The sequence below is a fragment of the Catharus ustulatus genome, chromosome 23, assembly GCF_009819885.2.
Source record: "Catharus ustulatus isolate bCatUst1 chromosome 23, bCatUst1.pri.v2, whole genome shotgun sequence".
NCBI lineage: Eukaryota > Metazoa > Chordata > Aves > Passeriformes > Turdidae > Catharus > Catharus ustulatus.
In genome coordinates this window covers 4774561-4793302 of record NC_046243.1, presented here as the reverse complement: position 1 = coordinate 4793302, position 18742 = coordinate 4774561, and the positions used below count along the sequence as shown (strand labels likewise).

Below are 18742 nucleotides of genomic sequence, written 5' to 3'. Positions count from 1 at the left end.
TTTCTATATCCCAGGTATTTCTGTATCCCGACTGTTTCTGTATCGCATGTGTTTGTGTATCCCAGCTGTTTCTCTATCCCAGGTGTTTCTGTATCTCAGCTGTTTTTTTATTCCAAGTATTTGTATTTCTGTATTCCAGGTATTTGTGTATCCCAGCTGTTTCTCTATCCCAGGTGTTTCTGTACCCAGCTGTTTCCGTATTCCAGCTGTTTGTATTTCTGTATTCCAGGTATTTCTATATCCCAGGTATTTCTGTATCCTAGGTGTTTCTGTACCCAGCTGTTTGTATTTGTGTATTCCAGCTGTTTGTATTCCTGCATTCCAGCTGTTTCTGTATCCCAGCTATTCGCGCTCCCGGCGCTCGGGGCGCGCTGCCCCCCCGGGCCGGCAGGGGGCGCAGGGGCGCGCGGGGCGCAGCGCGCAGGCGCGGGGCGGGGCGGGCGGAAGTGCGGCGGAGGGCGCGCGCGGCGCCCATGGGGTCCCTTAAAGGCGCCGCCGCCGCCGCGCCCGCCGCCGGTCCCGGAGGGACGCGCCAAGCCGGGCTGGAATGAGCAGGTGGGGCGGAACCCCCGGCACTCCCCCGACACTCCCCCGACACTCCGTCCCGCACGTCATCCCCCTCGTGGGCCGGCACGCGCGACCGCTGCCTCAGTTTCCCCCGGTGTCGGGGGTCGTGCGGCCGCGGGGACCCCCGGGATCCCCTCCCGGGCAGGGGTTCAGCGCCCAGGATAGGGGGACAGAAATCGGGCAGGGGTTCAGAGTCCAGCATGGGGGCCCTGGGGCAGGGGGGACACAGCAGCACTGCCTGTCCCCTGCTCTGGGGACAGCGGTTTGTTCCAGCAGGAGCAGATCCCGGTGCTGTCCGGGGGCGGTGATGGGGACCCAGCCTCGCATGGCAGGGTCAGAGTGCCTGGGATCTGCCGCTGGAATTCCGTCTGGATCGGGGCTGGGCCCCTCCAGTCCGCCAAGAGCCCCTCGAGCTGCCCCCGTCCCTGGGAATTGTTTGCACTGATCATCTTAACCCGTGTTCCCCCCTTTTTATTGTCCCGATGTCACCGTGCCGTGCCCACCCTGCTGTCACTCCAGGCAGAGCAGAGCTCTGAGTTCGGGGGCTCTGAGTTCAGGGGCTCTGGGTTTGGGGGCTCTGAGTTTAGGAGGCTCTGAGTTCAGGGGGCTCTGGGTTCGAGGGTTCAGGGGGCTCTGGATTCGGGGGGCTCTGGGTTCAGGGGGCTCTGGATTTGGGGGCTCTGGGTTTGGGGGCTCTGAGCTCAGGGGGCTCTGGGTTTGGGGGCTCTGGGTTCAGGGGCTCTGGATTTTGGGGGGCTCTGAGTTCAGGGTGCTCTGGGTTTGGGGGCTCTGGATTCGGGGGCTCTGGGTTCAGGGGGGCTCTGGGTTTGGGGGGCTCTGAGTTCAGGGTGCTCTGGGTTTGGGGGACTCGGGGTTTGGGGGCTCTGAGTTCAGGGGGCTCTGGATTCAGGGGGCTCTGAGTTCAGGGGGCTCTGGGCTCAGGGGGCTCTGGGTTTAGGGGGCTCTGGGTTTGGGGGCTCTGGGTTTAGGGGGCTCTGAGTTTAGGGGTCTCTGAGTTTAGGGGGCTCTGAGTTCAGGGGGCTCTGAGTTCAGGGGGCTCTGGGTTCAGGGGGCTCTGGGTTTGGGGGGCTCTGAGTTCAGGAGCTCTGGGTTCAGGGGGCTCTGGGTTTGGGGGCTCTGGGTTCGGGGGCTCTGGGTTTAGGGGGCTCTGAGTCAGGGGCTCTGGGTTCGGGGGTCTCTGGGTTTGGGGACTCTGGGTTCAGGGGCTCTGGGTTTGGGGGGCTCTGGTTCATGGGGTTCAGAGGGCTCGGGGTTCAGGGGCTTTGGGTTCGGGGGCTTTGGGTTCGGGGGCTCTGGGTTTGGGGGCTCTGGGTTCAGGGGCTCTGAGTTCAGGGGGCTCTGGATTTGGGGGCTCGGGGGGCTCTGGGTTCAGGAACTCTGGGCTCAGGGTCTCATCTCATCCTGCATGCCGGCGGGAGGAGCTCCCAGCTGATGCAAACACGAAGCCCTGCAGGTCCCCGCTGCCCCGGGGGCCGTGTTGGGGCTGTGTTGGGTCCTGGCACGTTCAAGGACTGAGTTTATCAGGTGCAGCAGAGCTGGGAGCGAGAGATTTCCCCCGGCTTGCGTCAGGCCCGCTGCAGGGCTGGGTCACAGGGAAGGATCCCGAGGCAGCGCCCTGCCCCTGGCTCGGTTTTGTAATGGCCATGGGGCCCGTGCCACGCTGGCCTGCCGTGCTGGGCACTGTGGGCCTGTGCCCAAAGAGCCCCCAGGTCCTGGGGGAATGGAGGGTTTGAGTTCAGGACAGGCCCAGCTCCTGGCACGTGCAGGGCTGGGATGGATCCAGGTGTCCCAGTGGGGCTGGCACCCATGCCAGGACAGACCCAGTGGGGCTGGCACCCGTGCCAGGACAGACCCAGCTCCCAGTGGGGCTGGCACCCGTGCCAGGACAGACCCAGCTCTCCCAGTGGGGCTGGCACCCGTGCCAGGACAGACCCAGCTCCCAGTGGGGCTGGCACCCGTGCCAGGACAGAGCCAGTGGGGCTGGCACCCGTGCCAGGACAGACCCAGTGGGACTGGCACCCGTGCCAGGACAGAGCCAGCTCTCCCAGTGGGGCTGGCACCCGTGCCAGGACAGAGCCAGTGGGGCTGGCACCCGTGCCAGGACAGACCCAGTGGGACTGGCACCCGTGCCAGGACAGAGCCAGCTCTCCCAGTGGGGCTGGCACCCGTGCCAGGACTGACCCAGCTCTCCCAGTGGGGCTGGCACCCGTGCCAGGACAGATCCAGCTCTCCCAGTGGGGCTGGCACCCGTGCCAGGACAGATCCAGCTCCCAGTGGGGCTGGCACCCGTGCCAGGACAGAGCCAGCTCTCCCAGTGGGGTTGGCACCCGTGCCAGGACAGAGCCAGCTCTCCCAGTGGGGCTGGCACCCGTGCCAGGACTGACCCAGCTCTCCCAGTGGGGCTGGCACCCGTGCCAGGACAGATCCAGCTCTCCCAGTGGGGCTGGCACCCGTGCCAGGACTGAGCCAGCTCTCCCAGTGGGGCTGGCACCCGTACCAGGACAGATCCAGCTCCCAGTGGGGCTGGCACCCATGCCAGGACAGACCCAGCTCTCCCAGTGGGGCTGGCACCCGTGCCAGGACAGACCCAGTGGGGCTGGCACCCGTGCCAGGACAGACCCAGCTCTCCCAGTATGTTGGCACCCGTGCCAGGACAGACCCAGCTCTCCCAGTGGGGCTGGCACCCATGCCAGGACAGACCAGCTCTCCCGGTGGGGCTGGCACGTGTGGCCTCAGGACAGACCTGTCCTGACTTGCAGCCTTGGTCACCCAACAATTCCAGAGGAGTGCAGGAGAGATTTATGACTTGTCTGACCTTGCAGATTGCTGAGTCAGATGGTGATGGTTTTTTGCTGCATTCCCAGGCTTTAAAAACCCTGTGGGTTCCCAAAGCCTGGAAGCTCTCCTGCTATGGCCCTGTCCCAGCACGATAACCATCCCCAGCTCAGCGAGAGGGAGCAGCTGGTGCTGAATGTGCTGAGGGTCCCTCCTGCCAGGGAAGGGTGTGACATCCCCTCCTTCCCGAGGGCAGCACACCAGCCCTGCGGGCTGCAGCCTTGCCAAGCCCCAGCAGGATCAGTCAGGAGGTTTGAGATGCCTAAACCCTTTTTGGGGTGCTTGTAGCAAGCTCTGGAGGGTGATGTCCCCCTGCCTGGTGTCCTGCCATGGCTGCTCTGCGCTCTGCTGCCATCCCAGCCGCGCTCGGAGGGGCTGGCACGGCTCCCCTGCTCCGTAGACTTTGTTCCTTCCTGTCCTTAATTTTCCGAGTGCAGGGAGGGGACAGTCCTCCTTCCCCAAGGACATGGAAGGCTGGACTGTCTCCACCTCTCCAGCCAGGCTGGGCCTGCTGCCAGCGTGAGGCCAGGGGGTGTTATCAGGGCTGGGCTGGCCCTGGGAGCCTGTCCCTGTCACCCCCCAGGCCACCCTGATTATGGGGGGCCGTGTGCTGCCGCGATAGCACCGCGGGTGTGGGACACCTGTCCTCACTCTGCTGCTCTGGGGATGCTGGGGGGGCTCCCTGGGGCCCTCAGCCCTGCACAGGGACCCCCCAGCCTCGAGCATCCCCTGCCCTGCCTTGCAGGGGGACAGTGCCATGGCTGAGAAGATGTCACCGAGCCCCGGCGGGGGCATCACGCCGCTGCAGCAGATGTTGGCCTCGGGGACGGGTGCCATCCTCACCTCCCTGTTTGGTGAGTGTGCTGGGGTGGGCAGTGGGCTGGGGGGCTGCCACAGGGGCTGGCAGGGCTAAGGGGTGGTGTCGTTTTAGTGACGCCGCTGGACGTGGTGAAGATCCGGCTGCAGGCCCAGAGGACCCCCTTCTCCAAAGGTAACCCCCCTGGGGCAGGGCCAGCAGCCCCCTTCTCCAAAGGTAACCCCCCTGGGGCAGGGCCAGCAGCCCCTTCTCCAAAGGTAACCCCCCTGGGGCAGGGCCAGCAGCCCCCTTCTCCAAAGGTAACCCCCCTGGGGCAGGGCCAGCACCCCCTTCTCCAAAGGTAACCCCCCTGGGCAGGGCTAGAGCCCCCTTCTCCAAAGGTAACCCCCCTGGGGCAGGGCCAGCAGCCCCCTTCTCCAAAGGTAACCCCCCCTGGGCAGGGCCAGAGCCCCCTTCTCCAAAGGTAACCCCCCTGGGCAGGGCCAGCAGCTCCTTCTCCAAAGGTAACCCAGCCTGGGGCAGGGCCAACAGCCCCCTTCTCCAAAGGTAACCCCCCTGGGGCAGGGCCAGCAGCCCATGGGTGTCTCAGCTGGTGGCAGGGGTGACTCTGCTCTGGAGCATGGGGCCATGGTGAGCTGGCAGGTCACTATGGCCCCCTCGTCCTCACGCCTCGGGGCCCTGCTGGGGGAGCTGGGCTGGTGCTTGGCTCTGTCCTTCCCCTCTGCAGCCCGGTGCCGAGGGGTCAGTGGCAGCCCCCAGCCCTCCAGAGGCTCAGCCTGCTGCTGGCTGTTCCCCCACCGCCTTGGTTCCAGTCTCCATGCTGCTCCCCACGGGCTCTGCCCCCTCCTGTGGGCTCAGCAGGCTGGGGCTGGCCCCAGGGGATGGTTTGGTGACAACAGGAGTGGGGAGTGGCTGTGGGGCGTGCAGCCCCCTCACCCACAGAGCTGTCCTGCTGCCTGGCTGGGAGCTGTGGCACACAGGTGTGGCCCAGCCCCGGGTGGTGGCATGTCCCCTGGGTGGCTGCTCAGTGTGTCCCCATTGTGTGTTTCAGTGTTGGCAGCGCAGTCAGTGCCCTGGGGCGCTCAGCCGGCCACATGTGAGTACCCCAGGGGCTCCTGCTGCCGGGGGCTCCTGCTGCCAGTGGCTTTGCTTTCCCAGCCTTCATCCTGGTTTGCTTCTCCACTGGCTTGGGCTCCTCTGGCCGCGGGGACATCCCTGCAGTGTGACGTTGTCCCCACCCCAGGCTGCCCCTGCAGCTCTGCTTTGGGCCTGGCTGTGCCACATCTCTGGGGATCTGCTGGGCAGCAGGCCTGGCTCTCTGTGGTCCCCATCTTGTCACTCTGTCCTGTTGCCAAATCCCCTTGGATTTCCACTGCCCCGTGTCCCCTGTGCCTGCCTTGAGAGCGCAGTGGAGGGGCCAGTGCTGGTGTCCCCACTGTGCCAGGGCAGCAGAGCCAAGGCCAAGTGAGGCATCAACCCTCTCCCATTGCTGGCAGTGGGTCCTGCTGTGTCCCCAGCCCTGCCATGGAGCTGGGTGTGCCCATCCCCTGGTTCTGGCCATGATCAGACCCTTGCTGGAGGGTTGTTCCTCTCCTGGCCTCGGTCTCGGACTGGTCCACACTGGGCTCCAGCACTGAGGGTTTGGCTCCTGGAAGATGTGACAGCTTTGGGGTCAGCTGTGCTGGGCGTGGGGCAGAGGGGAAGGGTCTCCTGTGTAATGGTGCTGCTGCTGTTTGCTGCCTCAGGGAAGTGTTTCCTGTACTGCAACGGGCTCATGGACCACCTGTACGTCTGCCAGAACGGCAACGGCTGCTCTGCCTGGTACAAGGCCCCCGGCCACTTCACGGGCACGCTGGTGAGCTCCAGGCACAGCAGGGGCCTCCCCATCCCAGAAGGGCATTGGGATGTTTTCTGGGGGGTTGTGTGTCCTTTTCCCTCCTGTAACTCCTGCCCCTGGTGCTCTGCTCTCTCCCCAGGATGCCTTTGTGAAGATCACACGCAATGAGGGGCTCAGATCTCTGTGGAGCGGCTTGCCCCCCACCCTGTGAGTTTGGGGGTCCCACCAGGCACACAGACATTAGTCCCAAACCCCCTGCCAGCCCCCAGGGAGGGCTTGTACCCCTCACACCCCTTCTCCTGCTCCTCACAGGGTGATGGCTGTGCCAGCCACCGTCATTTACTTCACGGCCTACGACCAGCTGCGGGACTACCTGCACGCTCGGATGGGCAGCTGGAGCCACTCCATCCCCCTGCTGGCTGGGGCCCTGGCCAGGCGTGAGTGCCGCTCCTCCCCCGTGCCCACCCCGTGTCCTGGGACAGCCCTGGAGCAGACAGAGCTCATCCCCTGTGTCCCTGTGTTGCAGTGGGTGCTGTGACAGTCATCAGCCCCCTGGAGCTGATCCGCACCAAGCTGCAGTCCCAGCAGCTGAGCTACCGCGAGCTGCGCGCCTGCATCCGGTCAGCGGTGGCGCAGGACGGCTGGCTGTCCCTCTGGAGGGGCTGGGGACCCACCGTGCTGCGGGACGTGCCCTTCTCGGGTATGGCTGCGGGGTGGGGAACCAACGGCAGCCCTGTGCTGGGGGTTGGTGTCCCCAGGGCAGCCCTGTGCTGGGGGTTGGTGTCCCCAGGGCAGCCATGTGCTGGGGGTTGGTGTGCCCAGGGCAGCCCTGTCCTGGGGGTTGGTGTCCCCAGGGCAGCCCTGTGCTGGGGGTTGGTGTCCCCAGGGCAGCCCTGTGCTGGGGGTTGGTGTCCCCAGGGCAGCCCTGTGCTGAGGGTTGGTGTCCCCAGGGTGCCCAGGGCAGCCCTGTGCTGGGGGTTGGTGTCCCCAGGGCAGCCCTGTGCTGTGGGTTGGTGTCCCCAGGGTGCCCAGGGCAGCCCTGTGCTGGGTGTTGGTGTCCCCAGGGTGCCCTGTGCTGGGGGTTGGTGTGCCCAGGGCAGCCCTGTGCTGGGGGTTGGTGTCCCCAGGGTAGCCCTGTGCTGGGGGTTGGTGTCCCCAGGGTGCCCAGGGCAGCGCTGTGCTGGGGGTTGGTGTCCCCAGGGCAGCCCTGTGCTGGGGTTGGTGTCCCCAGGGTGCCCAGGGCAGCCCTGTGCCGGGGGTTGGTGTCCCCAGGGTGCCCAGGGCAGCCCTGTGCTGGGGGTTGGTGTCCCCAGGGTGCCCAGGGCAGCCCTGTGCTGGGGGTTGGTGTCCCCAGGGTGCCCAGGGCAGCGCTGTGCTGGGGTTGGTGTCCCCAGGGTGCCCAGGGCAGCGCTGTGCTGGGGGTTGGTGTCCCCAGGGCAGCCCTGTGCTGGGGGTTGGTGTCCCCAGGGCAGCCCTGTGCTGGGTGTTGGTGTCCCCAGGGTACCCAGGGCAGCACTGGTGTCTCCTCTCCCCAGCTCTGTACTGGTTTAACTACGAGCTGGTGAGGACGTGGCTCTGCGGGCAGCCCTGGCTGGACGGTGCCACGTTCACGGTCAGCTTCACCTCCGGGGCCATCTCTGGCACGGTGAGTTTGGGGTGCTGGGGCTCTCCTGGGGGGAGTGGGGCTGGGATTGGTGCTGGGAGGTGACAGCAGAGCCCGCCCCACGTCCTGGTCACCATCCAGTGTCCACCCCGCAGGTGGCCGCGGTGCTGACGCTGCCCTTCGACGTGGTCAAAACCCAGCGGCAGATCGAGCTGGGAGACAGTGAGGTGCACCCAGGTGAGGGGCCGGGCTCCAGGTCCCTGGGGACAGCCAGGACTCCCCATGGGTGTCCCCCAGCCCTCACCCACTCCCCTCTTCCCGCAGTCAAAGCCTCCAAGCCTTCCTCCACCTGGCTGCTCATGCAGCGGATCCGCGCCGAGTCGGGCACCCGGGGGCTGTTTGCAGGTGAGGAGGACGTTCCCCAGCCCTGTGCTGGGGTTCTGGGCGCCCTGGTGTCACCACGGGGCTCATGGCACTGTCCCTGCAGGGTTCCTGCCCCGCGTCATCAAGGTGGCTCCTGCCTGCGCCATCATGATCAGCACCTACGAGTTCGGCAAGAGCTTCTTCCAGAAGCTGAACCAGGAGCAGCAGCTGCGGGGATTGTGAACAGGCCTGGGGCAGGGCTGGATGTGCCATGCCCAGGGGACAGTGCCAGCTCTGCTCCAGCCGGGTGTCCCAGGAGCTGTGCAGAGCCCAAGTGCCTTCGTTCCTGCTCTGCCTCCCGCTGCCCGCACACGGGGCCAGGCCAGCCTGGCCACTCCTGGCCCAGCCACTCCAGGGACATCTGTGCCTGCTGCTGTGACACTGGGGGGGGGAAATGGAGCCCCCCACGCTCATCCCTTGGGGCTGGACGGATGCTGCTGCTGGAATCACGGACACTGGCAAGGATGAGTGTCCCAGGAGACTCGGCCTGGCAGGAGATGGAGCTGGGGCTCTGGCAAGGACCAAACCCCAGGCCCTGGGGGCTTCCCTGCCTGCCCGGACCCCCCAGCCCTGCTCTGCCTGGGGATCTGCCCCTCCTGACCATCACTCACACACAGCCTCACCTCGCTGGCTCTGCATGGCCTGGGGACGTGCCAGGACCCTCTCCCTGCCTCTGGACCTCTCCTCCCACTTGGGCTGTCCCCGGTCACTGTCACACCCTGGGTGGGACAGACCCTGTGTGGGGACAGACACTGCTGCTCCGGGGGCACCCCTGCCCCATCCCTCCCTGCACGGGCCTGCCCCAGCTCTGCGGGCACTGCCCCCCTCACCCCGGGACTCACGGAGGGAATTTCTCCAAATTTCTTAAATAAAATTATTGTCTCTTAGTGGAGGGATTTCTCTTTGTGTGCTGGGGGGCTGTAGAGGCGTTCGTGGGGTGACAGCAACGGCCTTGTGTGGGCACAGGACTGTCACCCACAGGGTCCCTGCTGGGGTTAGGGGACCCCAGGACCCCCATCCTCCCCCCAGCAGCACCCACTGCTGATGGGCTGGGGGCTGCCCCATCCTTGGTGCCCTCCCTGCCCCTCACTGGACCCCCAGCCTCCTAGCCTGGGCCAGGACCTCATGGCAGAGGGGCACAAGGGCTCTGTCCCCAGCTGGGGACATGGGTGACAGGCCAGCTCTGCTTGCTGCGTTTATTGATTCCTTTTGCTCCAACAAGGCAGATGGGGCTGAAATAAAAACCAAAATCACCCAAAACAACCCAGGGGGAGGAAAGGGGGGGGAAGAAGAGTCCTCCCCCATTGTGGGGATGCTGCAGGGGGGGACAGGCAGCCCCTCACAGTGCAGGGAGCTGGGGGACACCAGCCCGGGTGGGCACCAAGGGCTGAGCAGGACGGACAGGGGGTCACGCCGGACCTTCACCCCCGGACAGGGCCTGGCCCCGACCCCCCTTGCTCCCCACAGCTGTCACTCACTGCCGTGTCCCCACAGCTGTCACTCACTGTCCCCCCACCGCTCACAGTCCGTTCCCCCACCCCCAGCTCGCCTGGCCCCCAGCCCTGCATCCCCCATCCCTCAGGTCCGTGTGTCCAGCCGGGCTTCGGGGGTCTCAGGATGGGCAGGGGGATGTCGGTGCCCCCTCCCCGCTGGGGTGGGCGAGCCCCTCGCTGTCCGGGCTGGCCAGGGGGTCCGAGCTCAGTCCTGCGGCGGCCGGGCCGGGCCGGGGGGCGGCGCGGGGGCCGGGGGTCTCAGCTGGGGCTGCGGGTCGGGCTGGCTTCCGTGCTGTCGCTCACCAGGCACTCGTTGGACTTGAGGCTGGCCAGGGACTTGCAGCTGGGCAGGGAGGCCAGGGAGCCGCAGAGCCCCAGCATGGAGGGCGTGGGGTCCTTCCCTGCAGAGGGACAGAGCGGGATGTCACAGGGGGGGCTCAGCCTCGTGTCCCTGCCCTGCCACCCCGGGGGGACAGGCACCACCGCTCTGGGGGCGACCCGGGTGTCCCTGCACTGCTGGGGCAGCGTCCCAACCATGAGGAGGGGGCTACTGGTGGGTCTGGACCCCTGGGTGCACGTGGGGAGCCCCGGGGGCACCCTATGGTGGGGAGGGGTCTTACCCAAGGGCCCCCAGGGCTCCCCTTCGCGCTTGCCCTCGCCCAGGCGCTGGGAGTCGGAGCTGAGGCTGTTCTCGGCCGAGAGCTGGTCGGTGCTCACGAAGCTGTGCCTGCAGAGGGACAGCCCTGAGACCCTGGGCTGGCACAGCCCTGAGACCCCCCCGGGATGGCACAGCCTTGAGACCCCCGGGGCTGGCACAGCCCTGAGACCCCCGGGGCTGGCACAGCCCTGAGACCCCCGGGATAGGCACAACCCTGAGACCCCTGGGGATTGGCACAGCCTGAGACCCCCGGGGCTGGCACAGCCCTGAGACCCCCGGGGCTGGCACAGCCCTGAGACCCCTGGGGATGGCACAGCCCTGAGACCCCTGGGGCTGGCACAGCCCTGAGCCCCTCCCGTGTCCCCCCAGGGTGGGCAGGGTGCTTTGGCAGGGCTCTGTCCCCACTGTGGGGTTACCTTCTGTACAGTTTGCTGTCCGAGCCGCTCTCGTTGCCATTGAGGGTCCCCAGCGAGGGCCACTGGTTGACCAGGGGTGTCACCATCTCCTTGGAGAGCTGGGCCAGCTGTGGGTTCTCACAGGGGATCAGCCCCGTCCTGCAGCAGAGGTGAGTGCTCAGCACCTGGCACAGCCACCAGTGCTGGGGACCTGCCAGGTGACACTGCCCAGGGGACGTGTGGGGCACTGGGGACCCCTCAGCCCCCCCGAGCCCCCGGGTCCGCACTCACAGCTGCTCCTGCAGCTCCAGGATGACGCCCTCCAGCTCCCTCTTCTCCAGCTGGTTCTGCACCATCACCTCCTCCAGCCGCAGCTTCAGCCGCTTGTTCTCGGCCTCCAGGTCCTTCAACTGCGACTCCCGCAGCCTCACCAGCTCCTCCAGGTACCCCTGTGTGAGCCAACATCAGCTGCCAGCGCCCCCGATGTCCCCAGGGCCACCCAGAGTGACCAGGAGCGGGCTGGGTCAGGATCAGGGTCTGGTCAGGATCAGGATCAGGGACAGGTCAGGATCAGGGTCAGGTCAGGGTCAGGATCAGGGTCAGGTCATGGTCAGGATCAGGGACAGGTCAGGATCAGGATCAGGACCAGGGTCAGGTCAGGGTCAGGATCAGGGTCAGGTCAGGGTCAGGATCAGGGACAGGTCAGGATCAGGGACAGGTCAGGGTCAGGATCAGGGACAGGTCAGGATCAGGGACAGGTCAGGATCAGGGTCAGGTCAGGGTCAGGATCAGGGACAGGTCAGGATCAGGGACAGGTCAGGATCAGGGTCTGGTCAGGATCAGGATCAGGGTCTGGTCAGGATCAGGGACAGGTCAGGATCAGGATCAGGGTCTGGTCAGGATCAGGGTCAGGGTCAGGTCGGGATCAGGGACAGGTCAGGATCAGGATCAGGGTCTGGTCAGGATCAGGGTCAGGGACAGGTCAGGATCAGGGACAGGTCAGGATCAGGGTCAGGTCAGGGTCAGGATCAGGGTCAGGATCAGGGACAGGTCAGGGTCAGGGTCAGGGACAGGTCAGGATCAGGGTCAGGATCAGGGACAGGTCAGGATCAGGGTCAGGTCAGGATCAGGATCAGGGACAGGTCAGGGTCAGGGTCAGGTCAAGGTCAGGATCAGGGACAGGTCAGGATCAGGGACAGGTCAGGGTCAGGGTCAGGTCAAGGTCAGGATCAGGGACAGGTCAGGGTCAGGGTCAGGTCAGGGTCAGGATCAGGGTCAGGGTCAGGGACAGGTCAGGACCAGGATCAGGGACAGGTCGGGGTCAGGATCAGGGACAGGTCAGGATCAGGGTCTGGTCAGGATCAGGATCAGGATCAGGATCAGGGTCAGGTCAGGATCAGGCTGGAGCACCCTGGGGACGTTGTTCCCCTGGCTGTTGGTACCTTTTGGGCATAAACAATGCGGAATTTCTGCTCCATCTTGCGCCACTTGTTGTACCAGCTGTCCTCGTCGGTGACCAGGGGCAGGTAGGGGTGCTCAGGCGAGCTGTCCTCGCTTGTGCTGCTCTCCACGCTGCCCCGCTCCTCCTCCTCGCTCAGGTAGTCGTAGCTGGGGGGTGTGGGGGCTCAGCAGGGGCTCTCACACGTTCAGGGACCCCCACGGTGGTGCTGGGGGAGCGACAGAGGGTCCCCACCCCAGGGAGGGCACCCAGCTCCTACCTCTGCGTGAACTTCAGGTAGGGCGTGTAGTCAATGACCACGGGCGTTTTACCGTCCATCACCTCTCCCTTCAGGCAGAAGCTGAGCACAGGCAGCAGGAGGACGAGGAGGAGGAGGTCAGGGACCCCGAGGTTGTCAGTCAGGGCCCCTGTCCCCCCTGTGTCACCTGTGCCCACCTGAAGTCGATGGCGCTGAGCCCGATGAGCATCCCCGTGAGCACCGTGGACTCCTCCCGCAGCATGATGGCCCCGTCGTCGTAAAACCTCCTGTGGGGCAGCACAGGGCTGGGTGTGCCCCCCCAGACCCACCCTGGCACCCCAGACCCACCCTGGCACCCCAGCCCCACCCTGGCACCCCAGACCCCCCCTGGCACCCCAGACCCCCCCTCGGCGCGGGTGTGGCCCTGGCCAGCAGGTGCTCACCTGGTGGTCCGGGTGTCCCTCAGGGCCGTGGAGATGTACTCGGACATTCGCTTCTCCATCAGCGCCACGCGGATCCAGGCCCGGCCCTGCGGGGCAGCGCTGAGCTGGGGGCTCCCAATCTGCCCCCCACATTCCCACCCACCCCAGCACTCCAGCACCCCACACAGAGGGGCTTTCAGCTGGTTTTTTTGGTTTTTTGGGACCACGGGGATCCACAGCTGCTGTTGTGTCCATGGGGATGTGGGATGGAGCTGCAGGAGGGGTGGGGATGGGATGGGATGGGATGGGATGGGATGGGATGGGATGGGATGGGATGGGATGGGATGGGATGGGATGGGATGGGATGGGATGGGATGGGATGGGATACAGGGATGGGATGGGATACAGGGATGGGATGGGATACAGGGATGGGATGGGATGGGATGGGATACAGGGATGGGATACAGGGATGGGATGGGATACAGGGATGGGATGGGATGGGATGGGATACAGGGATGGGATGGGATGGGATACAGGGATGGGATGGGATGGGATGGGATACAGGGATGGGATGGGATGGGATGGGATGGGATGGGATGGGATATGATGGGATATGATGGGATATGATGGGATATGATGGGATATGATGGGATATGATGGGATATGATGGGATATGATGGGATATGATGGGATATGATGGGATATGATGGGAATGTAGATGGGTCCATGTACCAGGGTCAGGGTGGAATGAATGGAAACAGGGGCAGGCACAGAAATGGGGATGGGGACAGGGACAGGGACAGGGACAGGGACAGGACTGGCACCCTGCTGACCTTGGCCCTGGAGGTGCTGATGTTCTCCATGTTCTCGATGCTGCTGACGCAGTTGTTGGGCACCTTGCTGCAGGCCAGGCGGATGTAATCCCAAAACCCGCGCTGCCCATCGGAGCTGAACCAGCTGACGGGACCTGCGGGCACCCACGGGCTGTGCTCAGGGGCTGCTGCGCCAGCCGAGCCCCTCCTGGTGCCAGCAGGGCCATCCCCACCCTCCGCGGGACACGGGATGGCGGCAGGGACAGCCCTGGGGCCGCCGTTACCTTTGAAGCGGTGGCTGAGGATCTGCTCGAGGATGGCGGCGAAGTTGACGAACTCCTCGGAGGAGTCGTCGATGGGATCCGACGTGTACTTCTCCAGAAGGGTCTTCACCGAGAACCTGGGCGGGGGGGGGATGTCACAGCTGGGAGGGGACACACACCCACAGCCACAGCCACATCTCCTCCCCGCCTGGCACACGCCGGGGTTCAGCCCCGGAGCAAATCGCTTCTCCAGCTGTCGCCTCCCGCTCCCGGCAGCGGGAAGAGCGCGTCGGGCTGGGCTGTGGCGCGGTGACCCCCGCGTCCCCCGGGACCCCGAGGGGCGGCCGCTGCTCCCCGCTGTGCGAGTGGCCAGGAAGGGCGAACAAAGGCCCCCTTCCTCCCCGGCCGTGCGCGGGCGGTGATGGTTTCCCCTTCCGCCCGGCCGCTCGTGCTCGGGGCGCAGCGACAACGAGGACACGGAGCCGCGGGACGGGGCGGGACGGGGCAGGTGTTGGCTGGGGGGGATGGTCCCGTTCTGGGGGTCACAGCTGCCCGAGGGGAGCCTGGCACAGCAGCTGGAGGTGTCTCAGCTCCGTGAGGCGCCCCATGGCACAGCAGTGAGGGCTGGGGGCGTCCAGAGGGGCTCCACAGTGACAGCGGGGTCTTTGGACACCCCAGGCCATGGCAAGGGTCCCCATGTCCTGGCAGTGGGGTCTGCAGGTGCCCCGTGCGACAGTGAGGAGCCCTGGGGTCCCCACACCCCAACGTGATGCCCTGGGGGTCCCTGCCAGGTTGCCCAGACCCTGGTACCTCCCGCATCCCCCCAGCCCTGGGCCGGGCTCCAGCACTGCCAGCACCAGCAGCCCCTCACCAGGCCCCGGGGGTGTCACTCGGGGGTGTCACCCCAGCCCCGCACCCCAGCTGGAGCCACCGCGCCCCCCATCGCCCCATTCCTGCCCCCCCATCCCGGTCCAGCCGGGAGTCTCCATGACAACGCTCATCCTCCATCCTTCATCCCCCATCCCCGCCGCTCCGGGGCCCTGACGTCACTTCCTGGGCCCCCGCCCGCATGGGGGTCCCCAGCCCCAGCCCCCCCCCGCACCCCACTGCCCCCAGTGCCCCCCTCACCCTCCCTTCCTCCCCCGCATCCCCCCGCCATCCCCAGCGACCCCCGACATCCGCGCACCGGCCTCCTCCATGTTGTCACTGTGTCCCCAGCCCCCCGTGTCCCCTCCACGCGATCCCCCCAGCCCCTGCAGATCCCCAGAGCCCCCCGGAGCCCCCCGGAATCCCCCGGAGCCCCCCGCAGCCCCAGCCCGACCGCCCGCAGCCCCGCGGCCCCGCAGCTCCGCTCCCCCCCCCCGCCTTTCCCGCATCCCCATCCTTCTCCTCCCCCCTCCAAATCTGAATTTCCCCCCCTCAAAAAAGCGACTGCAGCAACAACAAATCCCCCCAAAGGGTGGAGGGGCGGCGGGGGGGAGGGATGAACCCCCCAGCCCTCCTCCCCACCGCCTCCCCTCCCCGCCCCCATCCCCTCCATCCCCACCGGCGGTGGTCGCGCCTCTCCCTCCCCCCTCTCCCCGTCCCCCCCCAATTCTGGGGTGCCCCCCCCGTCACCTGCAGACGGTGATGAGGTTTTTCCTCTCCACGGCGATGTTCCTGGAGGAAGCTTTCTTGGAGGAGAGCCCCAGAGCCATGGCAGCCGGCACCCAGCTCGCTTCCATCCAGCGGCCCAGGCTCCGCGGCCGCGGGCGATGCCCCTTCCCCCGTGGGGACCCCCCCGGCCCGGCCGCGGCCCCCGCTCCGCTCTCGCTGTGCTCCGCCGAGCCCACGCCGCGGGCCGTGCGCCGCCCCCCCAAAGGGATGCTCTCCCCGCCCCCGGCCCCCCAAATCTCCCTCCGGGGGATGGGGGGGGGAGGGTAAGGAGGGGAGGGCCGGGGGGGTCCCCACCTGTCCCTCCCCACATGACGCGCGGCTGGTGGGGGGTGAAGGGGAGGGGGTTTGAGGGGGGGTCTTCTGCCCACCCGAGGCTCAGATCGCCACCCCCTGCCCCAATCCCTGTTTTGGGGGGGCTGAGCATCACCCCCCCACCACCCGCGGGGACCCCCCTCACCGGGTGGGCAGGGGCTGACCCCCCCACCCCCGTTTTTTCACCGTGCCTCAGTTTCCCCGTTGTTGTGACAGAAAAATCGGGAAGCGGGGGCTGGTGAATCCTACACAAACCTCCACAACCCCCAGATAAATCAGAGCCACCCTCAGCACACGGACAGCCCCCACGGGGACATGTCCCACCCCGCTGTGCCCCTCGGGGACGTGTCACACCCACCCTGTGTCCCACCAAGGCGGCCTCAGCCACGGGAACCCGGCTGGGCACAGGTGGGCACAGAGCGGGGAGGGACCCCCGAAACCCCCGGGGCTGGGCAGGGAGGGGAGCCCCTGGCAGCGCCCAGATAAGGCCGGGGACGTTATCGGGACACCCAGACCCAGCGCCACCCCTCTGCCACCCCACCAGGTCCCCACCAGGTCCCCAACGCGTGTGGCCGAGTCCTCAGCAGGGATGGGGCCCTAAAATTGGTGTGGGGACAGCAGAGGGGTCACCCCGGTGCTGGGGGGTCCTGGGGGAGTCCCCAGAGCGGGGCTGGGGTGGGATTGTGGGCACAGGTGTGTGTACAGGTGTGTGTGTGTGTGCACACGTGTGTGTGTGTGTGTGTGTGCACAGGTATGTGTGTGTGTGTGCGAGGCTCGCCCTCCTCACCCGTGCCCTGCGCTTTGGGATCGCGATTTCGGGTCTGAGATCCTTTTTAAAGGCTGTCAGTGTCGCGACACGTCCGTAGGTGATGATGGTGAGGATGATGATGGTGCACAGGGATGAACACCCCTCACACACGCACCTCGCCCTCCCCCAAGGCACCCCAGCCCCTCCAGGACACCCCAGTGACACCGATCCCATGGCACAGGGGACACCCCGTCCCCGTGTCCCCCCCCGCGCCTCCTCCCCGGGAAACCTCCCCAGGAACCCCCTTTTTTTTTCAATTTTTTTTTTAAAAAAAGGAGAACACCCCAACCCAGCGGAAAGAGGCGGGGGGGACAACCGGGGGGATCCCGGGGATTCCCTGCGGGGAAACCCGGAGTAAACAAGATTGGGGGGCCGGGGGGGGGGCAGCGGGAGCCGGTCCGGGGGTGCCGGACCGGGCCAGGCCCGGGAGGACAGCGGGGCGCAGGCGGGGCTCAGCCAGGGCGCAGCTCGGCACCCCGCAGATGTTGCACCCCGATAACCTTGTTTTTCCGGGGGGCCCCGGGGGGGCCGGGTGAGCCCGAGGGGGGCAAGATTAGGGAGGTGAGCGTGACTCAGGCATTGGAGTCTGGCAGCCCGGGCAGCCGCAGGCAGAGCGCGGGCAGGGGCGGCCGAGGCACCGGGGGTAGGTGCGGGGTCACTCGGGGGGTCCCGGGGCGGGCCCGGGGCTGTCGGGGTGGGGGGTGCTGGGGGGTGGGGGGTGTGGGCTCCATAGGCCGTGGGAGGGGTCCCAGGAGTGCCGTGGGGTGGTGAGGGATGTATGGAATCCATATGTGTGGGATGTGTGGGATGGATGGATGGATGTGTGGGGTGTGTGGATGGATGTGTGGGATGTATGGATGGATGGATGGGATTTGTGGGATGTGTGGGATGGATGGATGGATGGATGGATGGATGGATGGATGTGTGGGACGTGTGGATGGATGTATGGGATGTGTGGGATGTGTGGGATGTATGGATGGATGTATGGGATGTATGGATGGATGTATGGGATTTGTGGGATGTGTGGGATGTGTGGGATGGACGTGTGGGATGTATGGATGGATGTGTGGGATGTGTGGGATGTATGGATGGAGGTATGGGATTTGTGGGATGTGTGGGATGTATGGATGGATGTGTGGGATTTGTGGGACGCATGGGATCCATGCGGAGCCGTACCCAGGAGCAGCCCCGCGCTGCCCGGATATTTTGGGATGTGCTTTGGGGGGGAGGCAGAGGGGTCCCAGCCGTGGTGCGGGGTCTGGGGGCTCCGCAGAGCCCTGGTGGCTGCGGGAAGGATCCCGGTGACCGTGCGGGGCTGTGCGGGCTCCGTGCTGAGCCTGCGGGGTGCGGTGTGGGAGGTGTGAGCCGCGACAGGGATGTATGGATCCCATAGGGGGCCGTGGGGGCTGTATCGGCTGCAGGAGGGATCCCAGGCACTGCTGGGTGCTGTGGGATGTATGGATTCCATAGGGCACATTGGGTGGGTGCTGTGGGATGTATGGATCCCGTAGGGGCATTGGCTGGGTGCTGTGGGGTGTATGGATCCCATAGAGGCACACTGGCTGAGTGCTGTGGGATGTATGGATGCCATAGGGGCACGCTGTCAGGTGCTGTGGGATGTATGGATCCCATAGAGGCACACTGGCTGTGTGCTGTGGGATGTATGGATGCCATAGGGGCACACTGGCTGGGTGCTGTGGGATGTATGGATGCCATAGGGCACATTGGCTGTGTGCTGTGGGCTGTATGGATCCCATAGGGCACGCCGCGGGTGCTGTGGGATGTATGGATCCCATAGTGGCACTGACTGGGTGCTGTGGGCACACGGGCTCCGCTGGCGGATGAGGGGCGCGGACTCCATCCCCCGCTTGATGCGGGTCCGGGGTCCCCGGGCGAGCCCCCCCCGTGCGGGGCTGTGCGGGCTCCGTGCGGGGCTGTGCGGGCTCCGTGCGGGGCTGTGCGGGGCTGTGCGAGCTCCGTGCGGGGCTGTGCGGGGCTGTGCGGGCTCCGTGCGGGGCCGTGCGGGGCTGTGCGGGGCTGTGCGGGGCTGTGCGGGGCTGTGCGGGGCTGTGCGGGCTCCGTGCGGGGCTGTGCGGGCTCCGTGCGGGGCTGTGCGGGGCTGT

At 66.3% G+C, this 18742-nt stretch overlaps 2 protein-coding genes across 5 annotated transcripts; one reads left to right on the top strand and one right to left on the bottom strand.

Annotated features, from left to right (window-relative positions):
* The first annotated feature begins 467 nt into the window (after positions 1 to 467).
* Positions 468 to 8334, top strand: SLC25A39 (solute carrier family 25 member 39). 2 transcript variants are annotated; one of them, XM_033079021.1, is made up of 12 exons: positions 468 to 555; positions 4169 to 4277; positions 4355 to 4414; positions 5292 to 5336; positions 5986 to 6095; positions 6217 to 6284; positions 6390 to 6514; positions 6604 to 6777; positions 7613 to 7722; positions 7836 to 7917; positions 8005 to 8085; positions 8168 to 8334. In XM_033079021.1, the coding sequence occupies exons 2-12, from the start codon at positions 4181 to 4183 to the stop codon at positions 8284 to 8286; spliced, it is 1071 nt and encodes a 356-aa protein (XP_032934912.1). In that variant the 5' UTR covers positions 468 to 555; positions 4169 to 4180; the 3' UTR covers positions 8287 to 8334. The 2 variants fall into 2 exon arrangements, with proteins under 2 accessions (XP_032934912.1, XP_032934910.1); XM_033079019.1 differs by lacking the exon at positions 5292 to 5336 and having other exon boundaries at positions 478 to 555.
* A 951-nt stretch (positions 8335 to 9285) lies between these two features.
* On the bottom strand, positions 9286 to 15648 carry RUNDC3A (RUN domain containing 3A). 3 transcript variants are annotated; one of them, XM_033079001.2, is made up of 11 exons: positions 15461 to 15646; positions 13865 to 13980; positions 13602 to 13735; positions 12790 to 12875; positions 12544 to 12633; positions 12368 to 12448; positions 12092 to 12257; positions 10941 to 11098; positions 10671 to 10808; positions 10217 to 10323; positions 9286 to 9997 (listed from the first exon to the last, which is right to left on the bottom strand). In XM_033079001.2, exons 1-11 carry the CDS (start codon positions 15565 to 15567, stop codon positions 9855 to 9857), a joined length of 1326 nt encoding a protein of 441 aa, XP_032934892.1. In that variant the 5' UTR covers positions 15568 to 15646; the 3' UTR covers positions 9286 to 9854. The 3 variants fall into 3 exon arrangements, with proteins under 3 accessions (XP_032934892.1, XP_032934891.1, XP_032934893.1); XM_033079000.1 differs by having other exon boundaries at positions 13602 to 13980; positions 15461 to 15648; XM_033079002.1 differs by lacking the exon at positions 10217 to 10323.
* Positions 15649 to 18742: the final 3094 nt, after the last annotated feature.